The following is a 23,052-nucleotide window of genomic DNA, read 5'->3' on the forward strand; positions in this document are numbered from 1 at the left end:
TACTGAATTGTCAATATCTTGAGCAGAAAACATTGGAAGTTTCATAATGTTGCTTCGAAACCCCATTTGTGCATCGTTCTGTATAGATATTGGATACACGATAAGGCCCTGCACACCATATACATGTAGGAGTTGAGTGGAGCAGTCCTTGCTGTACCTCACTTAAGACGTGAGGAAACGGACCTTCAAAATAAGCTGTAATCCCGAAAATGCAGGGTTAGAAACTAACAGTTTTTGTCCGCCAGTCCTTATAACATCTAGCAAAACCCTTGAAATGGGCAAATTTCTACTAGTCCTTAAAATACCTTTACTATTGGGCAGTTTGTTAAGGACTATAGGACTAGTGCCAATTTCTAACGCTGAAATGCATTACCCCATCTAAACAAGTCCTCTTGGAAATGGGACGAGTGTTTCCTATTTGCCATAAGCAAGTTTTGTCTGTATTCACACTTGCCAAAAAGACAACAAATGATTAGTGAACTATGTGTTTTAGTCGTATCGGCAATATTTCTGCCATATCGTGAGTTTAGTTCTAACCCTGCTTAATGACCAAGTTCCATGGTCACCTTTTGATATTCCTCCACCAGAATCACAAATTATTTCATATCATTCGCGATTCTGGGTTACAATAGATCCCCAACAATTTATGCTGTAAACAAATGGTCGGGTGGTAAGGCTAACTTCGTTGAATTTATGTCACTGTATTTTTCGACAGTGATTTTTTCTGGCCAGATCCCAAATATCCTTAAGACATGGTTATTTGAAAACAAAAGAATGTCTGATAAAAAATTGATAAAAATCATGAAAATGTAGGTCCTGATGCTAATCATCTGATACAACTCCCTGCTAAATGTATGCATTGCACAGTCACATTGGGTAACAGAACAAAATGGTTTGACATGTTAAACTTTAATGACGGACAAAACATGGAATACAAAGACATTTCAAACACGAGTAAATAAAAATTTGAAATCTACTATGATGAGATGAACATGATTGCTACAGTGGAGTGAAGGGTGAGATGAGGTGATGGTTATGCTACAGACTGCCGCAGTGACAGTGTTCCACTGCAGCAGTAGCTACACATGGCAATGTACAGGATAGAACACATCCTCCATCTTATGCTGCCTTCTGGGAGCCCTTCTTTCCGATCAGAGACTTGTGGATATGAGGGATGACACCTGAAACACAAACAGTGAAGAGTCAGAAATGTACAAAACTTACTTTCATCCACAAGTTATATAACTTACAAAAAAGATTTGTAGCGAGGCATCAACACTGCCTGAAACTTGGTTCCCACAATATTTAACAAACACAGCCATATCGAAAAAGACTGGTTTCAATCCACTTCCTGTATTACATCTTACATTACATGATTACCTCCCTTGCATATTGAATTTGATAGTCTTTCCAGAGTAAATTAGCACAGTAGCCTATTAAGGCCCAAGCCGCATTTTGGGCCCCCCATCTCTAATTGTGAATAGAAACACTCCACCTTAACATTCCATAATTCTGAAATTGTTTCATACATTGCAATCAACAGACTTCCTTGTTTTAACGTTAGAGTTTAATTCAAGGTCTTTTGTACACCCTGATAAATGAAACTTTAAAATCAAACTCTTGCAAATAAATTGATTTTTAGAAACCTGTTTCACACAGGGTTCCAGGTGAGGTGAGGTGAAATTGGGTTTAACGTCGCGTCCAAAATTATTGCACTTATATAGCGACATGTATGTGTGTGTGTGTGTGTGGCTGCTTGTACTAGTCCGGACTGATGCCGATTTATAGTGCTAGCTCACTGAGATACCATGCCACAGTTTAACATGAATACCCCACTCAGACACAGTATACTGACTCCGAGCCGACAAGTTCTTGTTTTAGCCCCTTAATGCCGAGCGCCAGACAGGGTAACAACAAGTACAATCTTTTAACGTCTTTTTGTATGACGCGCCCCGGGATCCAACCCTGGACCTTCCGCTCTCCGGGCGGACAATCTACCACAAGACCACGGAGCTGGTCCACAGGGTTCCAGATTATTGTTTAGCCATTGAGTATCTATAGTTTCTTCAATACATTTTCACTCCCTTGGGTATTCTTAAACTAATGAACACCTCTTTTTATAACAAATCTGCCAAAAACTGTTTCAGGGGACTTGCAGTTAGCATATGTCCATGTGATGCCCCAAGTGTGTCCTGAATCAAAATAAGCTCAAGTGTCTAGCTACAGAAGGAGACATAGCACTTTTTCTCCTATTTATTCAATGCATTCGATCAGTAAAGGCATGCAGGTACACAAGCTGAAAAGGCTTCAATAGTTAATTATACAGTACTGTTACATAAAGTAATAGTATGCAGTTTTTCACATTAGTAACTTATAATTAATAGTGATGGGTATTGCCCCTTGAACCTGTATTGCAATATATTGCGATACAAAGTCGTGTATTGCGATACATACCACAATATATTGCTAAAACCAAATGTTTTCAACTTCTGAGAAAAAATAAAGAAATTCTTCTGTTTTAAGACTTGTTTTATTATATTTGGGTAAAAACAAACCTTCTTGACTAGAAAAGACATCATCATGGAGTTTTTCCAAGAGAAAAAAACTAATGGAAGTGTTATTATTTAGCACCAACTCATCTCAAAAGTCAAAAGGATATATTTCTGTGTGACTAGTCAAATGCAAACTGTGTAATAATTGTCTGTGTGTCAATCGACAAACAGCAACATTTTCTTCGATTGTTTGATCGATTTTACACTTTTTCAACCCGAAATGCTGCCACACAGTGGATTTACCGCGAGTATTTCTCACGACTTCCCAGTCATGATCCGCCATTTTGTTACCACGGATACGGCGAGATCTCGTAGCATAATGCGTTGTTATATAGGAAGGGATGTAACTCTAACCGAACGTGACATCAGCTTTATCGATAGCCTTTGAAACAACGAATTAAAACACAAAATTCAAATAGGTAATGCTTTTTTTAAATGGCAATTTATTGCGATATTGAAACTGTATCGCAATACATATTGGACACGAAGCCACATCGCGGTTAACCAGTATACCGTTTTATACTGTGCACCTCTAATAATTAAAGGCGTCATGGTGACTTATTGTATTTTATGGAAATATGTAACCTAACTAGAGCTGACAATGACATCAAATAAAGTACTTACCACCACCAGCAATGGTTGCTTTGATTAATGAATCCAATTCTTCGTCTCCTCTGATGGCTAGCTGCAAATGGCGAGGTGTGATACGTTTTACTTTCAAATCCTTACTGGCATTGCCAGCCAACTCAAGTACCTGAAAGAAACAGAAAAACACTGTCAATTCTGAATAAATATAAGGCAAATATGATATGTATCACGAATATAGGGTAACAAATATGAATATCTGTTTACAATAGCAAGTCAGCAGTTGATGTATTATATTCAGAGAAACATTAACAAAAATTATTTTGACCATGTTGACAGTTTCTTTGAGTGGCATTTAGAAGTTGGAGTGATGAAGACGAGTTCTATGGATGAACAACTTCTTTATTACAATTAGTGCATGTTGACAGTGTTAATTTATCACCACACTTTGAATAAATCTATGCATGTAATAAGTTCCTAAGATATTATTAGGTACCCTGTCGCTACGATATATTTGGGTCCTAATAATTGATGTGTGTTAACAGACAATCAGCTGTTTAACCGAGGTGGAGTTGCATGGGTAGACGAACAACAACATACATGTTTGGTCTACCAAACATGATCTATGCCTAAGCCACCTCGACTCGCATGTTGCTTATCAGAGTTTGGAAGGATGAATATTGTAGTTGTTTATTATTCATAGTGTAAATTAAAACTATCAAAACAAACATATTCCAAATAATTAAATTGTATTGTTTCTTGTTTAAGGCCGCACTTAATGTTCCAGCTATATGACGATGGTCTGTAAAAAAAGCGAGTCTGGGCCAGGCAAGCCATTGATATCACAAGCATCGATCCACGCAACTGGGATACGATGACATCGATCAACCAATTCAGCAAGTCTGACAACCGGATACTGTTAGTCGCCTCCTTAGACAAGCATAGTCGCCTCCTTAGACAAGCATAGTCGCCTTTTAAGGCAAGCATTGGTTGCTTAAGTTGGTTGGTTTGTTTGTTTGTTTGTTGATTAACGCCTCACTCAGCAATATTCAAACTACGTGACTGGGGTCAGTAAATAATCGAGTCTGGACCAGCCAATCCAGTGATTGATATCACGAAGTGTATCAACCAAGTCTGACCACCCAATCCTGTCTGTCGCCTCTTACGACAAGCATGGGTTGCTGAAGACCTATTTTATCCCGATATCTTCACAGGTCAGGGGTTCCTGACCCAAATAATTATAACCATAGTGTAGCACTTTGGCTGATTTTTATTGCCATATATTTTATATGTATGGAACAATTTTACTAGTCACTGCTGTGATTTTTCCAGCCCTGAATGCATTGTGATTGCGAAATGTAATGATGACATATAAGATTTGTTTTCAAGGCATCGACAGTGGTAATTTGGTTGCGGTTGCAGTCGGGGGACAATTTCACTAAAATTAATATAAAAAATATTTAATGAAATTTTTAATAAAATTAATAAATATATTACTAACTTGAGTCCAGATATATAATGAACACATTAGTGGAATAATAGGATGAAATTGCATAATTCAGTTTGGATTTTTTGACTGGCACTTCTGGTGTTACATGCTCACGGTAATCAGTTGGTATTATGTCTGCATTGGGGGGAAAACATTGTGTCAGTGTAAAACTTAAATTTATTAAAAATGTATGTCATGTAATTGCTTAGGTTGAAACATTTCAGTGACACTTTTTGTGAATCTAACAAGCAAAACATCATGACAATGTCGCTTATAGCTTATTGTTTTGATTGACAGTACCATAAGCAATAAGGGACCTTGCCCAACTGACACAAGTTACACTGCTGGTGGGCTTGCATAGATTCCATTTTGCATAGCATGATTTGATTAATAACTATTCATTTTTGCTCTCTGGGGCAAAAAAAGTATTTCATTTTTACAGCAAATGAATTATTGTTATCTATGCAAATTTGCTGTAACCGTTTTCACAGTCATTGGATAATTTACATCAGCATGTACTTTAATATGCCACTGAACTTGCCACTAGATCATGTTAGCCGAGACAGGATATGCATATATCTACTTGTTGCTATACCTTTCCTCACAATGGTACACGCCAATGCAGCTTTAGAAATTGGCACTAATCCTGTAGTCCTTGCCCAAACTGCCCAAGAGTTAAGATATAAGGACGAGTAGAAATTGCCATTTTTGAGAGTTTTGCTATATGTTAGCATATTCAGGACTGGTGGACTAAAACTGTTAGTTTCTATCGCTGCAATGGACGGACCTATACATAGTCCTACAGAGTTAACTGCCAGGTCGCAACAACTGATATTTTGGCTTTACCAGCATATAGCTGCAATGCTGAGTGTGGCATAAGACAACATAGTTGCTTTCACTACTTGGGCTTGTAAATAATTCAGTTCAACTTCTATCTGGAATTACATCCAATCCAATATTTGCTGTAGATCTGGGAAAATATCATCTTGACATGTCTTTTTTGGGTTATATACAGTACCCATATAATACCCCAATCTCAAGCACGTAAGCTGTGGAGAAGTTGTCAGACACCATATCAACCAATCTGATAAGCTAAAGTGGGAGAATATAGGTGATGTAATCATTGAAGATTATCAGCCAATACGATAAAATTTGGTACTGACAGAACAGTGTATGACAAAGTTGAAAATTCTGATAAAAGCAAGGGATTTAACTAGGATTCCAAACTATCCATGGCATGCTAATTGCTAAGTGCAAGAAAGTAAAACTAAATATTTATGCATCTCCCATTTTAACCGCCCTGTCAATGAATGACCAGGTCGTCTACAAAGCCATCCATAACAGTAGGTTGAGTATATTAACATGAAATGGGAAATTTTTCATTCCAAATAGGGAATTTTTACTGACATTTGCAAGTTGACTTAGGGTCAACTATACCGAAACAATGCTTTTCACAGTATTAAAGAAGTTGTTATCCATCAAATTGTGTCTACCTCAATTATTGGCCATTGAGAGCAGGTCTAACTAAATCCATCTCCTAGGGTATTTGACTTCAGCAAAATCACTGGATGAGGACAGCTATGTTTATTCTGAACTATGTGGTAACAATTTGGGCTTTCATCGACATCAGCAGCAATGGTATTGTGTATGATGTTGTAGTACTTCACACACCAATCATAGTGTGGAATTAGCCCTCTCCTCTCACCACATCGCACTGCGATGTTATTCATTCAAGAGTTGAATTTCATTCAATAATCATGGTACATTTCAAACACAACTGCAATGACATTATCAAATGTTGAAAATGTATTCCAAAATGAAATAAACTGACTGTTCTACTTTGATATGCCATTATCCCATTATCCTTAAATTCACTGTTGCAATGGCCCTAATATCCTTCAAAGTGATTAAAATTACATACTTTAACAGCAGTCCATGACATAAGCCACTCCAAAAGCCAAGTTTACTAAAACTTCTTTCATTAAAGGAAGCTTTGTAAATAAAAGTCCATACATTAGCACTGCGATCAACTGAAAATAATGTCAAGGGACAAGTAAACTCGAAAGTTCCTGTCATATTGAATGTGAACACACAAAGCCCCCCCCCCCCCCCCCAATAAATAATGACTTCTATATCTAATGATATCTAATGGATAACAGCGATTGTAAGACTGGTTATCAGATGCTGGACTCTATTCAAAACAATAAAAATCAAGTAAACCAATACTTTGTCACAGGGGGGATTCCGTCGAAAGACCTTAGCCCTAGATAAAGTTGCATCCAAATACATATATGCATGATTGCCAACATGTTACTGCCTATTTTTAAAACCAATCAGGTCAGATATATGGCTCATTTAACATCGAACAGAAAACCGGAAATAACATTTCTAAACAATGACATACTAAGGCAGGTCACAAATATGGCGTATCCCGCCATTTTGTCACCCGCGAATTTTGATCTGTTGGTAAACGTTATGGGGAAATCATTGATTTCCCATTAATTTTGTCGATAAACTTGGAAGGAAATGACAAAACATATCAAAATAAACTGAAAGAACATTGGAGAAAACTTTTTGCACTATGCAAATGCGATAATTCAAACACAGATCGGGTCGGTTAAGAGAAACTTGCTCATCAGGTGAGCAATGTTTACAAACAAATGCAGGACATGCTAACACTTTCTGCAGAAATGTGCAAATATCCTCTGAGCTCCTACTTACTTCAGCGGTCAAGTATTCCAAAATAGCGGCACTATATACAGCAGCTGTGGCTCCAACACGACCGTGACTTGTCGTTCTGTTTTTCAAGTGTCTGTGAATACGACCGACTGGAAACTAGAAATGGAAAACTTTTGTTAGCAACTATCAGTACAGAACATTTCCTGGTGATCAAGTTCTGCATTTATGAACATATTTTACAAATGCACTGACAAAATCATTCAAATTCTCTTACCTGAAGTCCAGCTCTGGCAGATCGCGAGACGGCCTTAGCTTTCGCTTTACCGGAATCTTTTCCTGCTTTTCCTCCTGCCTGTAAACCGATTCAAAATTAAATTAAAATTGTAAAATATATCCGGATATGAAAATCAACACTCCCAGCAGTAGTATAGACTATACTTTACGCGTGGATGACAAATTTATCGGCCGATGCTACATGGATTACTTACCATTGTCGTTGATCAGTCCCTGATGAAATAACCGGCTGCTCTCTCGATCGTCCGCCAAAACACAGCGTCAGTTCAATGATAGCTGTCACGTGATATTCCCCGCCCAATAAGGTGCCCCCCAGCTTTTGCCCCGCGCCCCCCTACGGAGGCTTCGGGTACAAAGAAACTTCCGCGTCGGCATAAAATTTCAAATCATGGGTGTTTCTATATCTTATACTTTGATATAAGTGTATGTTATAGAGGTATTGGAATGCCTTTGCGCAAAGATCTACTAGAGAAAAGGGCGACGCATTTATGGAACTGTTCCAGTGTGATGTAAGGGAAGTAACTCTAGCAATGACACGCGTACAAACTGGTGTACGGAAGAAAGAAAGACGGAATCCCACATCGTACATTGATGTCTGTACAATATTTTTCGTAATCGTTTACTGACTAGAGATCTGTATGAGGAATGGAAGCTATTGTTTTAAAAACATGTGTTCAAAGCTGTTTACAAATAAAAAGAAAAAAAACCACAGTTGTTAAAATAGCTGCTACGAAATATATTTGATAATATTAATCTTGCTTGTACAAATACAAAGAGTTGATATTGAATGTTAGAATGGTGAATATTTTTCATCGAAGACGAGCAATTTTGTTCTGAAAGCAGGAGGGAAGCGATACTATTTACTACATAAAACACAAAAGTACTTCAACTATGCTTCATACCAAAAGATGGAATACAATGGCTGGATTTACTGTGGCGTGTTCCATTGAAAAAATGTGCCGGCATTTTATAATTACGATGCAAAAAATTACGGTTAGTGTGGCTATTCCATAGTCTATAGCTTTCTGTTGTTATTTTTTTATAGTTCACTCAGAAGTCTGAGAGACATGATTGACTAAACTGTAGCGCTGATGAACTATGTGAAATCTGACTCGAACCAAGAGACTGTACTTAATACACACAAGTAACGTGTTGTTTGGAAATAAAACTCTTTCACATAAAGCAAATAGTAGAGTAACAGAATCTGTTCATGCATACTTTACACTCACAACACGATTTGAAAGCCTTTAACATTCAGAAATAGGCATTGCGCCTGTTGACCAATCCATTATGAAGAAATAAAATACTGTTTCAACCACTTAATACATATACTGGAGTGACCCAAACTACATAGATACCCATAGAGAGAGAGAGAGAGAGAGAGAGAGAGAGAGAGAGAGAGAGAGAGAGAGAGAGAGAGAGAGTATATTTATTTTCGAAAGGTTGCACAATGATTTCGTAAACTCCTGCTGTGCTGTAGATGTATGTGCGCACGCATGTGTGTGTGTGATTTTTTTGTACAATAGTTCATGAAGGTAATCTGAAACGACATAGGCGCCCGTGTCCCTATCACGCTGTGTTCTGGGGCGGGTGGCACCAGATGGGCGTCTCAGTTATGGCCACGGCCCTGTTAGTATGCCCATCCATCCGTGGTCGGTAAATGGTGTTTAAGACAAAAGCGGGGACATACAGACACGTCATGTCTCTTGAAAGTGCACCCCAACCCTCTTCCTTTACGCACCCCCTCCCCCAGGGAAAATCACACCTGTGTTGTGGACACAGCGAGAGCCCCTGGAGCGCCATGAACTCGCCTTTGACCGGCTCCTTGTGACGTAATGGGGGGATGGAGTAATAATCGGAGCCCCTGTGCATCCTGCTGTTCACAAGGAAGACCTTTTGTTCATATTTATAAAGATGAAACAAATAATGTGATATTCCATTTATCGCAAATATGGCATTATAATACTTCGTTATATTGTTAATCAAAATGACACCTTTCACCAAGAGAGAGGCTCTACCCCGACAACTACACAACTACACATATATATATAGTTTCAGGTGGCTGGGTTACTGTTGGTCCGGATATATATATATATATATATACATATACATATATATATATATATATATATATATATATATATATATATAACCCAGCCACCTGAAACTATACACTCCATTTTTATCGACCGGTGTAGACATGAATTTAAAACGTTTAACACTTATACAATGCCTGGTGTCTGGTAGTGCGACATAATATACCTTACGACGGGGGATATATTGAATAACATTGGCGGGAGTAATTCGGGTATAAAGCCTTTCAGTTGGGTGCTCTGTGTTGTCATCAGTCACGGAGGCTTCACGTTGACGATATACACCATTCGTCTGCTTTGATATAATGAGAGCCTCAATTGTTTGGTAGGTATTACTTGGAATCTGACAGATGACAAAGTAGACACAATTTATGGATAAAAAGTTCTTTATTTCTCTGTCATGGCGAGAGGCGTCTTCATCATATTTACGTCTGACTATTTAGCTGACAATCTAACCGACGCGGTATAACGAGGAGTTATCGGATAACCCCGATTAACCAGTGTATATAGTATCTGTCATGGTGAATAATGGAGATACATGTATTGCACGCTGGGTAGTCGAGGGCATGAGTCAGGATGCACGTACCCGTCGTTACACTTAAAAATACAAAGTTAGTGACAGACTTAGTGTTTTATAACATGCATTCAGCAGCATCCATGTCGCTTTTCAGCATTCCTTGAATTCAGGGTATGACGCGGTGTGGGTCGTTAACGAGCTCCCCTTGCTTGAGCACCGCAGCAGTTAACACACCAACAGTACGGGGCGGATTGACTTACTTATATTTGGAGATTTAACGTGCGCTTTCCGAGATTATGCGTATTTCGCGCACGGCCCCGCCAGGCCATTTAGTGACGTGGCCGAAAGGGGTATATCCGAAACGAGGGCAACCAGGGTCAGTTTTAGGGTTGCTAGAATTTTGATATATAGCATACCAAAAAAGTTGGAGAAGGGGGGGGGGGGGGGGGGGGGGGGGGGGCGACTAGAGGAGTTTGTGAGGAGTTCAATTTAGTGTGGCCTGTTTGCTGTTTGAAGTTTGGTTATTGTCCTATCAATTCCTTTGGTTTGTCTTTGGTTATATTACAACAAATGTTATATTCGGGATAACACTTTCTGAGTAAAGTACAGACGGGACTCACCCCAAAAATGTAGGAGAATCTGTACTACTGTACTATACTCAGAAAGTTTTATCCCAAATTTGACATTTGTTACATTTGACTACTTTCTAAATGACATTGAGTGTTCACAGATATAATTCAGGTGACATGTTAAAAAGGAGTAATGGATAGAACTCTTATATTTCTTACCATTTTGCAATGGAACGGTCAGAGTCCCGTAGCTCATTGTGATAATCTGAAACAATTTATTTTAGATAAATCCAAGCTTCCAGATGTTACCTATGTCCAGGAGACATTCCTGTGGCTTGAGAGTAATTTAAAATATCAAAGGATACGCCAGTTTCCGACAGGATCGAGTCATGATCGATCCAAAAAAACATACAGTAGCGTTTGTCATACTTCTCTTCCTTGTTATCTGGTTGTGCTCAGAAAGAAACGTGACTTGTTTCAACGTGTCGTTCGTGGGACACAACGCTGTAGTTGGCGTAACTATATTTCATGTATAAATATGTTTACTCCTTTATCTACTATTTGGTCCAGAATAAAAAGTATCAGCGGGACTCTGTATATAGTGGACTCAGCGGGCCGATATAGTGACCAACTTTCAGAATTTAACACAGTTAGTAGCTCTGATAACTTCCAGAGGGATTTCAGAGAAGTCAAAGAATCTTATGATCCGCGTTTTACCTGACATTTCTGCGACTATGTTGGACTTGAGCTTTGATTTAAAAACCCTTTCTCATACTATAAAATTAAGGGTGCCGTATCGAAAACAAACAATTCCTCTCCTGCATGGGACAGATGATTTACGTTATGAGGTGTTTAAGCACATGTCTGATTCTGCTCTTTTAATTATCCGTGATGTGCTTAATTCATGTTGGAGTTCTGGGACTATTCCTAAAGCCTGGATTCATGCCATCATTGCCCCAGTACCAAAACCAGGGGAGGACCGAACAATGCCTGCTTCATGTAGACCAATTTCACTAACTTCCAATATGTGAAATATCATGGAAAGATTAGTCACAAATCGATTAAGTTATTTTCTTGAGAAGAATAGGCTTCTGCCAGTAAAAGTCAGGCTTAAGAAAGGGGCGTTCATGTACAGACCGTCATGTACGGCTCAAGACAGAATCACAAAAGCTTAATGCAATCAAGAGTTGTTGTGTCTTCCTTGATATTGAGCAAGCATATGATATGATCTAGAGACAAGGAGTGAGTGAGTGAGTGAGTTTGGTTTAACGCCGCTTTTAACAGTATTCCAGTTTTATCACGGCGTGTCAGCTTAATGTGGGAGGAAAGCCCGAAGTGATGCAGGTCTCAGACGTTTACCACTTCGGTGAAACCCACGAGCACGGGTATGGTGCTGACAAACCTAGAAACATAATCGGGGCGAACCAGGATTCGAACCCACAATCATAGGTTTCTGGCGTGCCCAAGGGACGCAACTCTGCACAGCGAATCGCGGCGCCTTAGACGACTGGGCCACCCGTGCCCCCTCTAGAGACAAGGACTTCTTGTCAGATTACAGAAGCTGGGAATAAAAGGCAACATGTTGACTCGTTTCTTTCTGAAAGGCCCATTCGAGTTCGCATTGGTCAGGAATGTTATTGCAAATGGTACCCCACAAGGCAGTGTTATAAGCCCAGTACAGTAAACTACGGTTATAACGAACTCAAAGGGACTGCTAATTTTAGTTCGTTATAATCGTAGTTCGTTATAAGTACATATACAGCATGACTACAGCAAGTAGTCGGGACCAAACAGTAAGTTCGTTATATCCGTAAGTTCGTTATAAGCGTGTTCGTTATAACCGTAGTTAACTGTACTTTTCAATATTATGATACATGACTTTTTCACAGGCTTTCCGTGAAATATAGATGCAACACAGTTGGCTGCTGATGGATCATTGTGGAGACGCTTTGGAATTGTCCGTTGTAACCGAATCAATTCAGAAATGCTTACACCCCATTACTGTGTGGTGTTCTAACTGGGGTTGAAGGTTTCTTAGTCCACACCTGTTGCAATGATGACCAGACGTAAAATTCCTTCAAATATAGGGGCGGCCGGGTAGCCTAGTGGTTAAAGCGTTCGCTCGTCAAGCCAAAGACCCTGGTTCGATTCCCGACATGGGTACAATATTGCTGGAATATTGCTAAAAGCGGCGTAAAAGCATACTCACTCACTCCTTCAAATATAGAGCTAAGTTTTGATGACCACAAAATAGAACTTGTTCATAAGTTTAATTCCTTGGCGTTTATTAAGATCAGAGACTAGCGTGGGGTTCTCATATCTCATGTTGTGAACAAATGTAATAAGGTTATAAATCTGCTAAAGTGACTTGCCAAATTGGGTGCTCATAAATCCTCAACGTTATTACTTTATAATGCATTAATACTATCAGTTGACCGTGGCTGATATCTCTGCCTCAAAATGTCATGTCATCTTTCTAAACTTGGTGTATTGACGACTTGCCAAGCTTTCTTATGATCTGAATTCAATCATTAGCAAACGAATAAGTCCAGATATCATAAAAGCCGTATCTCAGGACTATATAACTGAACATGATGCCAACTTCAGGCACATGTTGACTGATGCCTCAAATGGTTCGGCCTTGGTACGTACTGCTGGGGCATACTGGATTTCGGATATCAAGTGTGTTCAGGCTAAATTGCCATCTCAGTAGTTGCTGCTTAACTTATGGCTATTCTTCAAGCTCTAAGGTGGCTTAATGAATATGATCATGTTATATTTACTGACTCCGTGGTGGGTGTTGAAGCAATTGACATTGTTTATGAAATATTAAAGTTGGATACATTGTTGAACTTAAAGTATATTACGTGTGATATTGTGTGGATTCCAGCTCACGTAGGGCCGGATTGAAATGAGACAGCAGACCAACTTGTAGACTAACATTTAGTCTCTGAAATCTTATATTACACAATATCCTTCTTGACTCTGCTGATTTCAGAATAGAGCTAGCTTGAGCTGGCTAGACTTGCTTTTGTATGCATTTCTAGATTATTATTTTTTCATAAAATAAATATATTCCACGGTCATGGTGCAGGACTAACCAACTTGCTAAATCCTGTGGTAACCATATCACAATTCAGACCCCAACCAAACGATTTCGACTTCGATTCAGCAAAATATTTCACCACAAGCTCGCAACAGTTGTGGGATGCTGGGACTACTGGCCGACATATGAATTCAGTTTGTCCTTCTGTAAAAACAAATAGTACAACTCGTCGACGCAAGAAACGTGAGGAAATCATAATTACAAGACTTCGTGGGTAAAATGCTTACCGCAGTGTCATTGACATGTTTTTTTGTTTGTCTTTTGTTTAACGGCACAATTGACAATATTCCAGCTCTATGGCGGTCTGTAAATAATCCAGGCTGGACCAGACAATCCAGTGACTGATATCATGAGTACCGATCTACACAATTTGCAATGAATACGATGACATGCATCAACCAAGTCAGCGAGCCTGACCACCAGATCCCGATCCCTCTTACGACAAGCATGGGTTGCTGAAGACCTATTCTCTACCCGGATCTTCACGGGTGCCCCTGTATGTAAACACTGTGATGAAAATACTCCCGAGACCTTGAAGCATGATTTAATTGAAAGTCCTGGCCACAATCATGTCAGGATAACTTTCAGAAGTCCAGTGCTTCCAGAGAGAAAGCTCATTTTCACGTTTTACACTTGGGCCCTCACACTTCTTGGTGGTTCAATTCAACGGACAATATTAGACGTTGTGATTGCATCAGGAAAATTTGATATATTGTGGAAATACAATGTATACACACATTGTGTAGTGACTTTTAGCCATTATAACAGTTCTCCTTTTATGTCTGATTTTTTTAATGAGTTCTTACTTTTCAGAAATGAAATAGTTATTACCTGATGTTTTAATATATAAATTAAATCATGAAGCGGATAAGTTCATCATCTCATTTCCATCACTCGCTCTGTTCTTGTTTAAGACATTGGATATGTGTTGGGCGCAAAAAGACCTTTAATGGCTCAAGTCGCCCCAAAATCCAAATAGACCCGCGAAGATCCGGGGTAAAATAGATCTTCGGCAACCCATGATTGAGACTGTGCTTGTCATAAGAGTCGACTTACGGGATCGGGGTGGTCAGGCTCGCTGACTTGGTTGTTGCATGTCATCGTATCCCAATTGCGTAGATCGATGCTCATGATGTCAATCACTAGATCGTCTGGTCCAGACTCGATTATTTATAGACCACCGTCATATAGCTGAAATATTGCTGAGTGCGTCGTTAAACAACAACAAACAAACAAATCATAAAACCCAAATACCATTCCATACCATTGCCGCGTTCATACAACTGAGTATCTCCTGTTATACGACCGACTACTGGTATTTCTACAAAAGCAGAGTGAGTGAGTTGGGTTTAACGCCGCTTTTAACAGTATTCCAGTTATATCGCAGCGTGTCAGCTTAATGTGGGAGGAAAGCCCGAAGTGATGCAGGTCTCAGACGTTTACCACTTCGGTGAAACCACGAGCACGGGTATGGTGCTGACAAACCTAGAAACATAATCGGGGCGAACCGGGGTTGGTACCCACAATCATAGGTTTCTGGCGTGTCCAGGGGACGCACAGCGAATCGCGGCGCCTTAGACGACTGGGCCACCCGTGCCCCCTAAGCAGAAACCATCTGGACTTTTCTTCATTTTATGGTGATATTAAGTCAAAGATCAAGACAGCTAGTGAGTGAGTTTGGTTTAACGCCGCTTTGAACATTATTTCCGTTCTATGAAGCCGTTTCAGCTCACTAGGGGAGGCCAGCCCCAGTTTCGCTGTAGGTAGAGAACAGTTGTGGAGCCCAAGAGCCCGTGTATGGAGCTCTCACCAGGTATGGCGAATCTGAGCTCCGCTTCACAATCCTGCACACTTCGGGGAGGTAGTTCTACACAGCGAATTGCAGCGTCATGGACTCTTGGGTCATCCGTGTCCCATCAAAACAAGGGGATGGATATCCATCAAGGCAGACATAGCACCACTTCATTACAGGAACAACGGGAATACCTTAAACTGAACATTGCGACAGTCATAAGACTTGTGAAAGAACAAAAAAACAATCTGACATATTCTTTTTAACCAATAACCGTTCCACCTACTGATCAACATTTAGTGAAAAAAAATCTTAAAAAAGATTTGGTATAAAAACGTTGTTGTAATTGATGCATCTAAAACATAAGAATGCGCCATGCGGATAAAACCGGCTCTGGCTGAGTTTTGTGAAATACCAGTATCACAGCACAAATATCTTTCGCGATGGTCAAGGGGAGATAAACATGCAAGTAATAATAAAAGAAGCGGTCGTAAAATAATACTTTAGCGTTCCCACCCATACTTACAAACACTGGACAGAAAATCTATCTAAAAATATATTCCATGCGCATTCATTCATTATTCGACCGACGACTGGTAGGTTAGATTACGTACTTTGTGTACCCGTCTGAGTAAATTTGCACGGCTCCCATGGCCGAAAGCTATGAAAACACATATGGTCTTTTAGAAAGTGGTAAGAAATGTTATACATTGTATTTGGGATAACGCTTTCTTGGTAAAGTACAGATTCTAGTACTGTTTAGGTTGAGTCCCATCCGGGATTGAGTGTACATTTTCAGAGACTAAACGTTAGTCTACATCCTTAGTCATACATTAGGTATATCATCCTATGTAGTAAGAAGACGTCAAAAACACAGCCCTCAACACTTATTATTACACGTCCATGTAGCCACACAATCTCATCAAAATCAGACCTCTGTTCTCGCTTCCGCTAAACAAAGATCTGAGGACATCCTATTAGGGGTCACGTCAGAACGACCTTTTATTTCATCCGACCAATCAGAGCATCGCTTACCAGATTGTGAAAGTGACAGTCGGAATGTGATGTCTAATCATGCAACCTCGAATACTTTAACATGGGGTATTCCGAACGATAGTTCGGGTTTAATGACTGATTCCATACAATCTAGACCATCTATTAGCCATCCCAGAATGTTCTTTTGTTCAGGTTTCAAATTTGTAATCGAGAATTTGTCAAAATATGTTTCGAAGCGTAGTCGCCAATTTGAAATGAGTGCCGTAAAAACACGAGAAAGCTGCCTTCTGATTGGTCATTCCATTGGTCGGTCAAAGTTCGCGCAAGGTTGGTCTGACGTGACCCGTAATGGGATGTCCTCAGATCTTTGTTTAGCGGTAGCGAGAACTAAGATCTGATTTTAATGAGATGGGTATTGTATCGGCGTTATGTTTTCGTCAAAATCAAGCTAACTGGGCAAGAGTTGCATGCTAGCCAACATAATGTGGCAGTTTAAGTTTATCAACTCAATCAATTTTTTTACCTGTAAAAAAGTTGTCTTTATCGGTAATTATTGCAACAGGTACGTTACGCAGATTAGATTATCTGCAACTATATTACTACTGACCTTGTCTATAGATTGAAAAAGTGAATTCGTTCAGAAAATATACATAAATATGAACTTGACAACCAAACCAATGCATCGCTAACGAAATTACTGCGATTTTCATCCGACCGGCGCGAAGTGTCCGAACCTGAGGTCGCGTAGCCACTACTAGCAGGGCTCTGAAAATGTTAGAACTCCTCGTCCCTGAAACGTTTTTTCTTGCTCTGAAAATGTTAGAACTCCTCGCCCCTGAAACGTTTTTTCTTGCACTCTGAGAATAAATCTTGGCTTCCATTTACCTTATTTCACGGTGATTTATGAGCAAATAAAGACGTTGTTGTACACAACATTACAACATGGCGGCCGGTTGTAATTCTACCAGAGAAGGGGTCAAAATTTCACTTTCCATATGGGCCATCAAGCCCAGCAGTTAAATCGACCCCTGCCAGTTGTCGGACTTTCATTTTTGTGGAAGCCTCGGTGGCTGAGTGGGTTAGATTGCTGACTTTAAGTGCTGGCGATCAGGTGCCTCACTCTGTGGGTTAGAATCAGGGACTAAACACCCCCCCCCCCCCCCCCCCCCCCCCACACACACACACACACACACCTCCAAAAAAAGTAAAGTAAAGAAAATGTTATCTGAAATATAACATTTGTCAAAGATGTCAGTTGTTGAAACAACAGATCATTTTGTTGACACCGTGATTGTTTTGATTTATGAACTTGCTGATGAGATAACGTGTTCGCGACAGCAATATTTGATCCACGTCATCCCAAACAGAACACATGGTAACGAGACGGAGACAGGATCGGTGTACGCTAGATGGAGATAGACGGTGTGACAGCTGCTTATCTTCCATTCCCCTATTGCTGCCAGGGAGGTGTTCAACACTGCAGAGGTGAGTGAAGCGTTATAAAATATCTCGGTTATTCTCATGAGTGGGGGTGAATATTGGAATAAATTCCATGGAAAGAAACTAGAATCCCAACCAAACCCATGATATCGTATCAATGTTTGCCCAATACCAAGCTTATCAAATAGATTCAATAAAGTGAGCATTTTATTTTAAACAAAATGTGTATTCATATGGACTTATATCAAGACAGTAGAAGTGTTCTCCAGGCGTATGAAAACTGACATTTGACATCTGCAGCTATATTAAGTAAAGTCAGTATTCTTCATCTATACGTTGACTCGCATTTTTTGTTAAAATCTCAAATTATCATATAACGTTAATTAGAACACAAACATGCACATGATAATTTATGTTCAGATCTTATATCGGTTTAATGTTAAGGCACAGAATTGGTCAGTGTTGAATTCACAATGTCATTTAGAAAGTTGTCAAATGTAACGAATGTTATATTTGGGATAACACTTTTTTATTAAAGTACAGATTCTCGTATGGGTGGAGTTCCGTCCGGGATTCGAATCCAGAGTGAGGCACCTAATCGCCAGCACACAAAGTAAGCTTTGAACTTAAATTTTCTTCCTTGGGAGTGCTATCATCTTCTGTGTTTGCTTTTTAAAATATTATTTCAATGAACTCTTTGATCGTCTGACCTTGTTCGAAATACCCTGACGTCAATTGATATAGGATAATCATTTAATTCATGGCAATGTGAATAAACATAAAATACTCTCACATCAATAAACATTCAAATATATTAAACTCAGGATAATTTGAGGAATATCTTTTGATAATAAAGTTGATTGCATAAATTAAATAAATACTCCCTATACATGCATCGATGCCACCATTTGTTAATTGCATACAGACTAGTTAATTACAGAGACGTCATGAAAAGTTAATCAAATACTTTTAATTAACTTGATTACAATATACAAGCAGTTTGAGTTATTGCCTTATCCTAACAATGTATTCAATTGCATGTATGCTCTATGTGAACAGTAACAACAAGGGAGGCAACTCTATCTGTTAAATACATGAAGCTGCAAAACAAAACGGCGGGTATTTAGGATGCGGGTACTACTGTAACATTACGTAAGAAATGTTACTTCATGTATATCGTTAAACGACCATATGGCTTATGGCAATTACCTATTTCAATCCACTTAATACAGATATTCATGTCCACAGAGATCTCTGTTAACAGTAGGCTCTCTTAAAATAATTGTGCTGCCCGCAGGCATATATATATATATATATATATATATATATATATATACGCCTAACTAAGCCAATTTGTGATTATTTATATAGATGAAATTGAAACTTTCTGGATAATAAGTTTAACAAGCAAAAGATGAAAAAATATCAAGCTAATTTTCTCAAAATAAATAAAACACAAAAGACGAGTAAGGAGTGGTGATGCAATTAACAAATCTTAGTTTGATAGTTTGTAATGTTTAAGAATATTATTAAATATAAAATATGTTTTAAGGTTATAGAAGTTCATAAGTGATGTAATTAACAAAACCTAGTTTTGATAGTTTGTAATTTTTAAGAATATTCTTAAATAGAATATATATTTTAAGGTTATCGAAGTTCATAAGTGATGTAATTAACAAAACCTAGTTTTGATAGTTTGTAATGTTTAAGAATATTCTTAAATAAAATGTATATTTTAACATAATAGAAGTTCATATACAATGTTGGGCAAATATCAGCCTGCCAACTGTGACATGCGAACATTCAAAACCCTAATGGCTCTGCATTATTGTCAGGCCATTCATTGTTATCAGCTGAAGGAATTACTGTAACATGCAGTGCTAGGACTGGTATTGTTGTCCCTATGGCAACAGTTGGTATAATGTACCCTGGTTTATAGATCTGTCAGTCCTTAAGTTGTAGAATAAAACTTGCATTTTAAGAACAGTCTTTTCTTCTCCCAGTCTTTTCCTTAAAGAAATTAAAACATCATTAGGTAGAGGTAGAGTTGAATAGTCTACAGTTCTTTTCAAACAAGTGGTTTATATTAGTAAATAATTTTTTTTATTACATAACTAGATCTTCAGTAAAACAAAAAGCCCTTCCTAATGTTATCTTGTGTTGAGACAAGCAGACTCCCAGTAGGAGTGCTAGTGACCATGACTTGTCCTGCACATAAAATCATATCAGGATAAACAATATGCATATGGGCTGTTATACTACACTCACAAGTGAGTGAGTGAGTATGGTTTTACGCCGGTTTGGGCAATATTTCAGTAATATCATTGCAGGGGACACCAGAAATGGGCTTCACACATTGTACAGGGAATCAAATGCAGGTCTTTGGCATGATGAGAGGGCGCTTTAACCACTATGCTACCCCACTGATCATTGTTCTGAAAAGAAGATCAAGACTATTATAAACCTGGCCACACCAACCTGAATTCTTGTGCCCCTGACACCTGTCTGTTCCTTATGAATGTTTACAAAAGAAATCCTATCAAATCAATGATATTACATCAGTTGATGAGATATTAATATTTCCTAAGTAAAGTGAAGATATATAAATGTTCTTTGAAAGCAATTTTCCTTTTCTTTTTAGAATTTCCTTATTTTGGAAAATACAATCTGCAGAGGAACTAATTGATTTTCTGCATTCTTAATCCAATTTGTTGCTGCTAAACAGTGACTACGCTTATCATCATTAGGAGCAAACCCGGTAGGTGTGGCACAATTTAATATAGAATCAATCAAATATATGTAACAACAATATAATTGTTTCTTTCTATACTTATGTCATTTTGAAGTGAATTTTCATCAGTGATTGTACCAGACAAATTCACTTTCAGTCAGTTCAAGCAAATGTCTCGTAATACGTGGTATGTGAATTATTTTTTGACAACCTTTCTAAAGCTGTCAATTTTCTAAAACTATACAACACAATCAGTATGGAATCAGTATGGAATTCACTTTGAATAAAAGAAATATATTGTCATTGTCACATCCACCCTAGTTGCCATGTTGCCAACGTTGTGACACACCACTCCGGAAGCTGTCACAGGCTTTGGTGCCCATTTCCCCCACTGAGTCCACTAGCCTTGACCATTCCCGACTTCATTTTGAGTTGACTGTCTCCTCATTATTAAGGGCCAATATATTGAAAGAAATATGAGACAGAATCTTGACAAGAAGACAGTCAACCCCCCCCTACCCCCCCCACCCCCACACATGCCCCCCCACACACACGCCATCCTTGCATGCTTACAATTTTTAAAAAATATATTTGATTTCTTAGTAAAAAGGTAAAAAGTAGGTGCCAGTCCCAACTAGCCAAATTCATTTGCTAAGTTTCATGGAGCATGTTGGCACCAGATGAAAATATACCTTAATTGGACTTGTTGCCTTGGAAAAGCAAAAGATTCCAAAAGTAAAAATTCCAGAACATCACAGGCGCCAGTCCTGCACTTATCTGATGTGCATGCCAAAGTTTATGATATATGTAAAGGTTCATCATAAGTTCATCTTTAGAAACCCTACCCTCATTTTAGCAAACTGAATGCAGCAAGGGCCTTAACTCTGGCATTATTGTGCACCATTTTCAAAACCCCAAAGAAGGGTCATAACTTTGAAGGTTGGTTTGTTGTTTAACGCCTCACTCAGCAATATTGCAGCTACGTGACGGCGGTCTGTAAATCTGGACCAGACAACCCAGTATTTAATATCATGAGCATCGATCCATGCAATTGGGATCGATGACATGCATCAACCAAGTCAGCGAGCCTGACCACCCAATCCCATTAGTCGCCGCTAATAACAAGCATAGTTGCCTTTTACGGCAAGCATGGGTTGCTGAAGACCTATGCTATCCTATTCTATAACTTTGTAAAACATGAATTTTGTGGTGATGGTTTTCAAATTTTATCAACATATGAATCCCTTAATGATAAAAGCAAAATGTACCAGCAGTGGTTTCCTCAAAAACTTGTCCTGATTGAGATTCCAGTGCAAGGATCAATCAAGGGCAAACTATATTTTTTTAGTTATGGGTTTCAATTTCTTTCAACATATTTATCCATTACTGATGTATGAAAAATAACATCCTTGCATCCATAGCAATTTCCCAAAGTCTTCCATACCTTGTCCCCATTGTAGACAGTTCAAAGAACCGACAGAGCCAAACCTCTTGTTGGGGGTCTGTCTTCCTGCAATATTTTAAGCAGGCCATAGGTCCCACAAGGTGAGGTGAGGTAAGATGGGGTTTAACGTCGCATCCAAGATTATTACACTTGTATAGTGACGTGCATGCACATGTATCTGTGTGTGTGGCTGCTTGCACTAGTCCGGACTGATGCCGATTTATAGTGCTAGCCCACTGAGATATCATGCGGCAGTTTAACATGAATACCCCACTCAGACACAGTATACTGACTCTGAGCCGACCAGTCCTTGTTTTAGCCCTTTAATGACAAGCGCCAGACAGGGTAACAACAAGTACCATCTTTTAACGTCTTTTGGTATGATGCAGCCCGGGGATCGAATCCTGGATCTTCCTCTCCTGGCGGACGCTCTACCACTAGACCAAGGAGGTGGTCAGGTCCCACAAGGCCAGCATATGTTAACACAAATGTGGCTTCTGGCTAGTAAGTGAGCGAAGCAGATATCTGTGTGATGTTTAGTTTGTTGTCATCACACTCGGCAATATTCAAGCTATATGACAACTTTGGTCTTATCAGACAATGCTTTAAGAATAAAGCTTGTGGTTAAAGACACCTCATGCTGATATGATGTACATAGGTACATTGTACTTGTCTTCAGTTAATTCTAAACAAAAATGAAGAACTTTACCAGTGTACTAGTACTAAATGCCTCTCAAAGAAGTAGTACTACTACAGTTATATAGA

General features: G+C 39.0%; 1 protein-coding gene across 1 annotated transcript; it reads right to left on the minus strand.

Moving 5' to 3' along the window:
- Positions 1-893: 893 nt before the first annotated feature.
- LOC124150425 (histone H2A.V) lies at positions 894-7,949 on the minus strand. The gene is made up of 5 exons (XM_046522441.2): positions 7,794-7,949; positions 7,580-7,657; positions 7,348-7,461; positions 3,177-3,306; positions 894-1,181 (listed from the first exon to the last, which is right to left on the minus strand). Exons 1-5 carry the CDS (start codon positions 7,794-7,796, stop codon positions 1,120-1,122), a joined length of 387 nt encoding a protein of 128 aa, XP_046378397.1. The 5' UTR covers positions 7,797-7,949; the 3' UTR covers positions 894-1,119.
- Between the last annotated feature and the right edge of the window lie 15,103 nt (positions 7,950-23,052).

This window comes from Haliotis rufescens, unplaced genomic scaffold, assembly GCF_023055435.1.
Source record: "Haliotis rufescens isolate VD_foot unplaced genomic scaffold, xgHalRufe1.0.p SCAF_20, whole genome shotgun sequence".
Classification (NCBI taxonomy): Eukaryota; Metazoa; Mollusca; class Gastropoda; order Lepetellida; family Haliotidae; genus Haliotis; species Haliotis rufescens.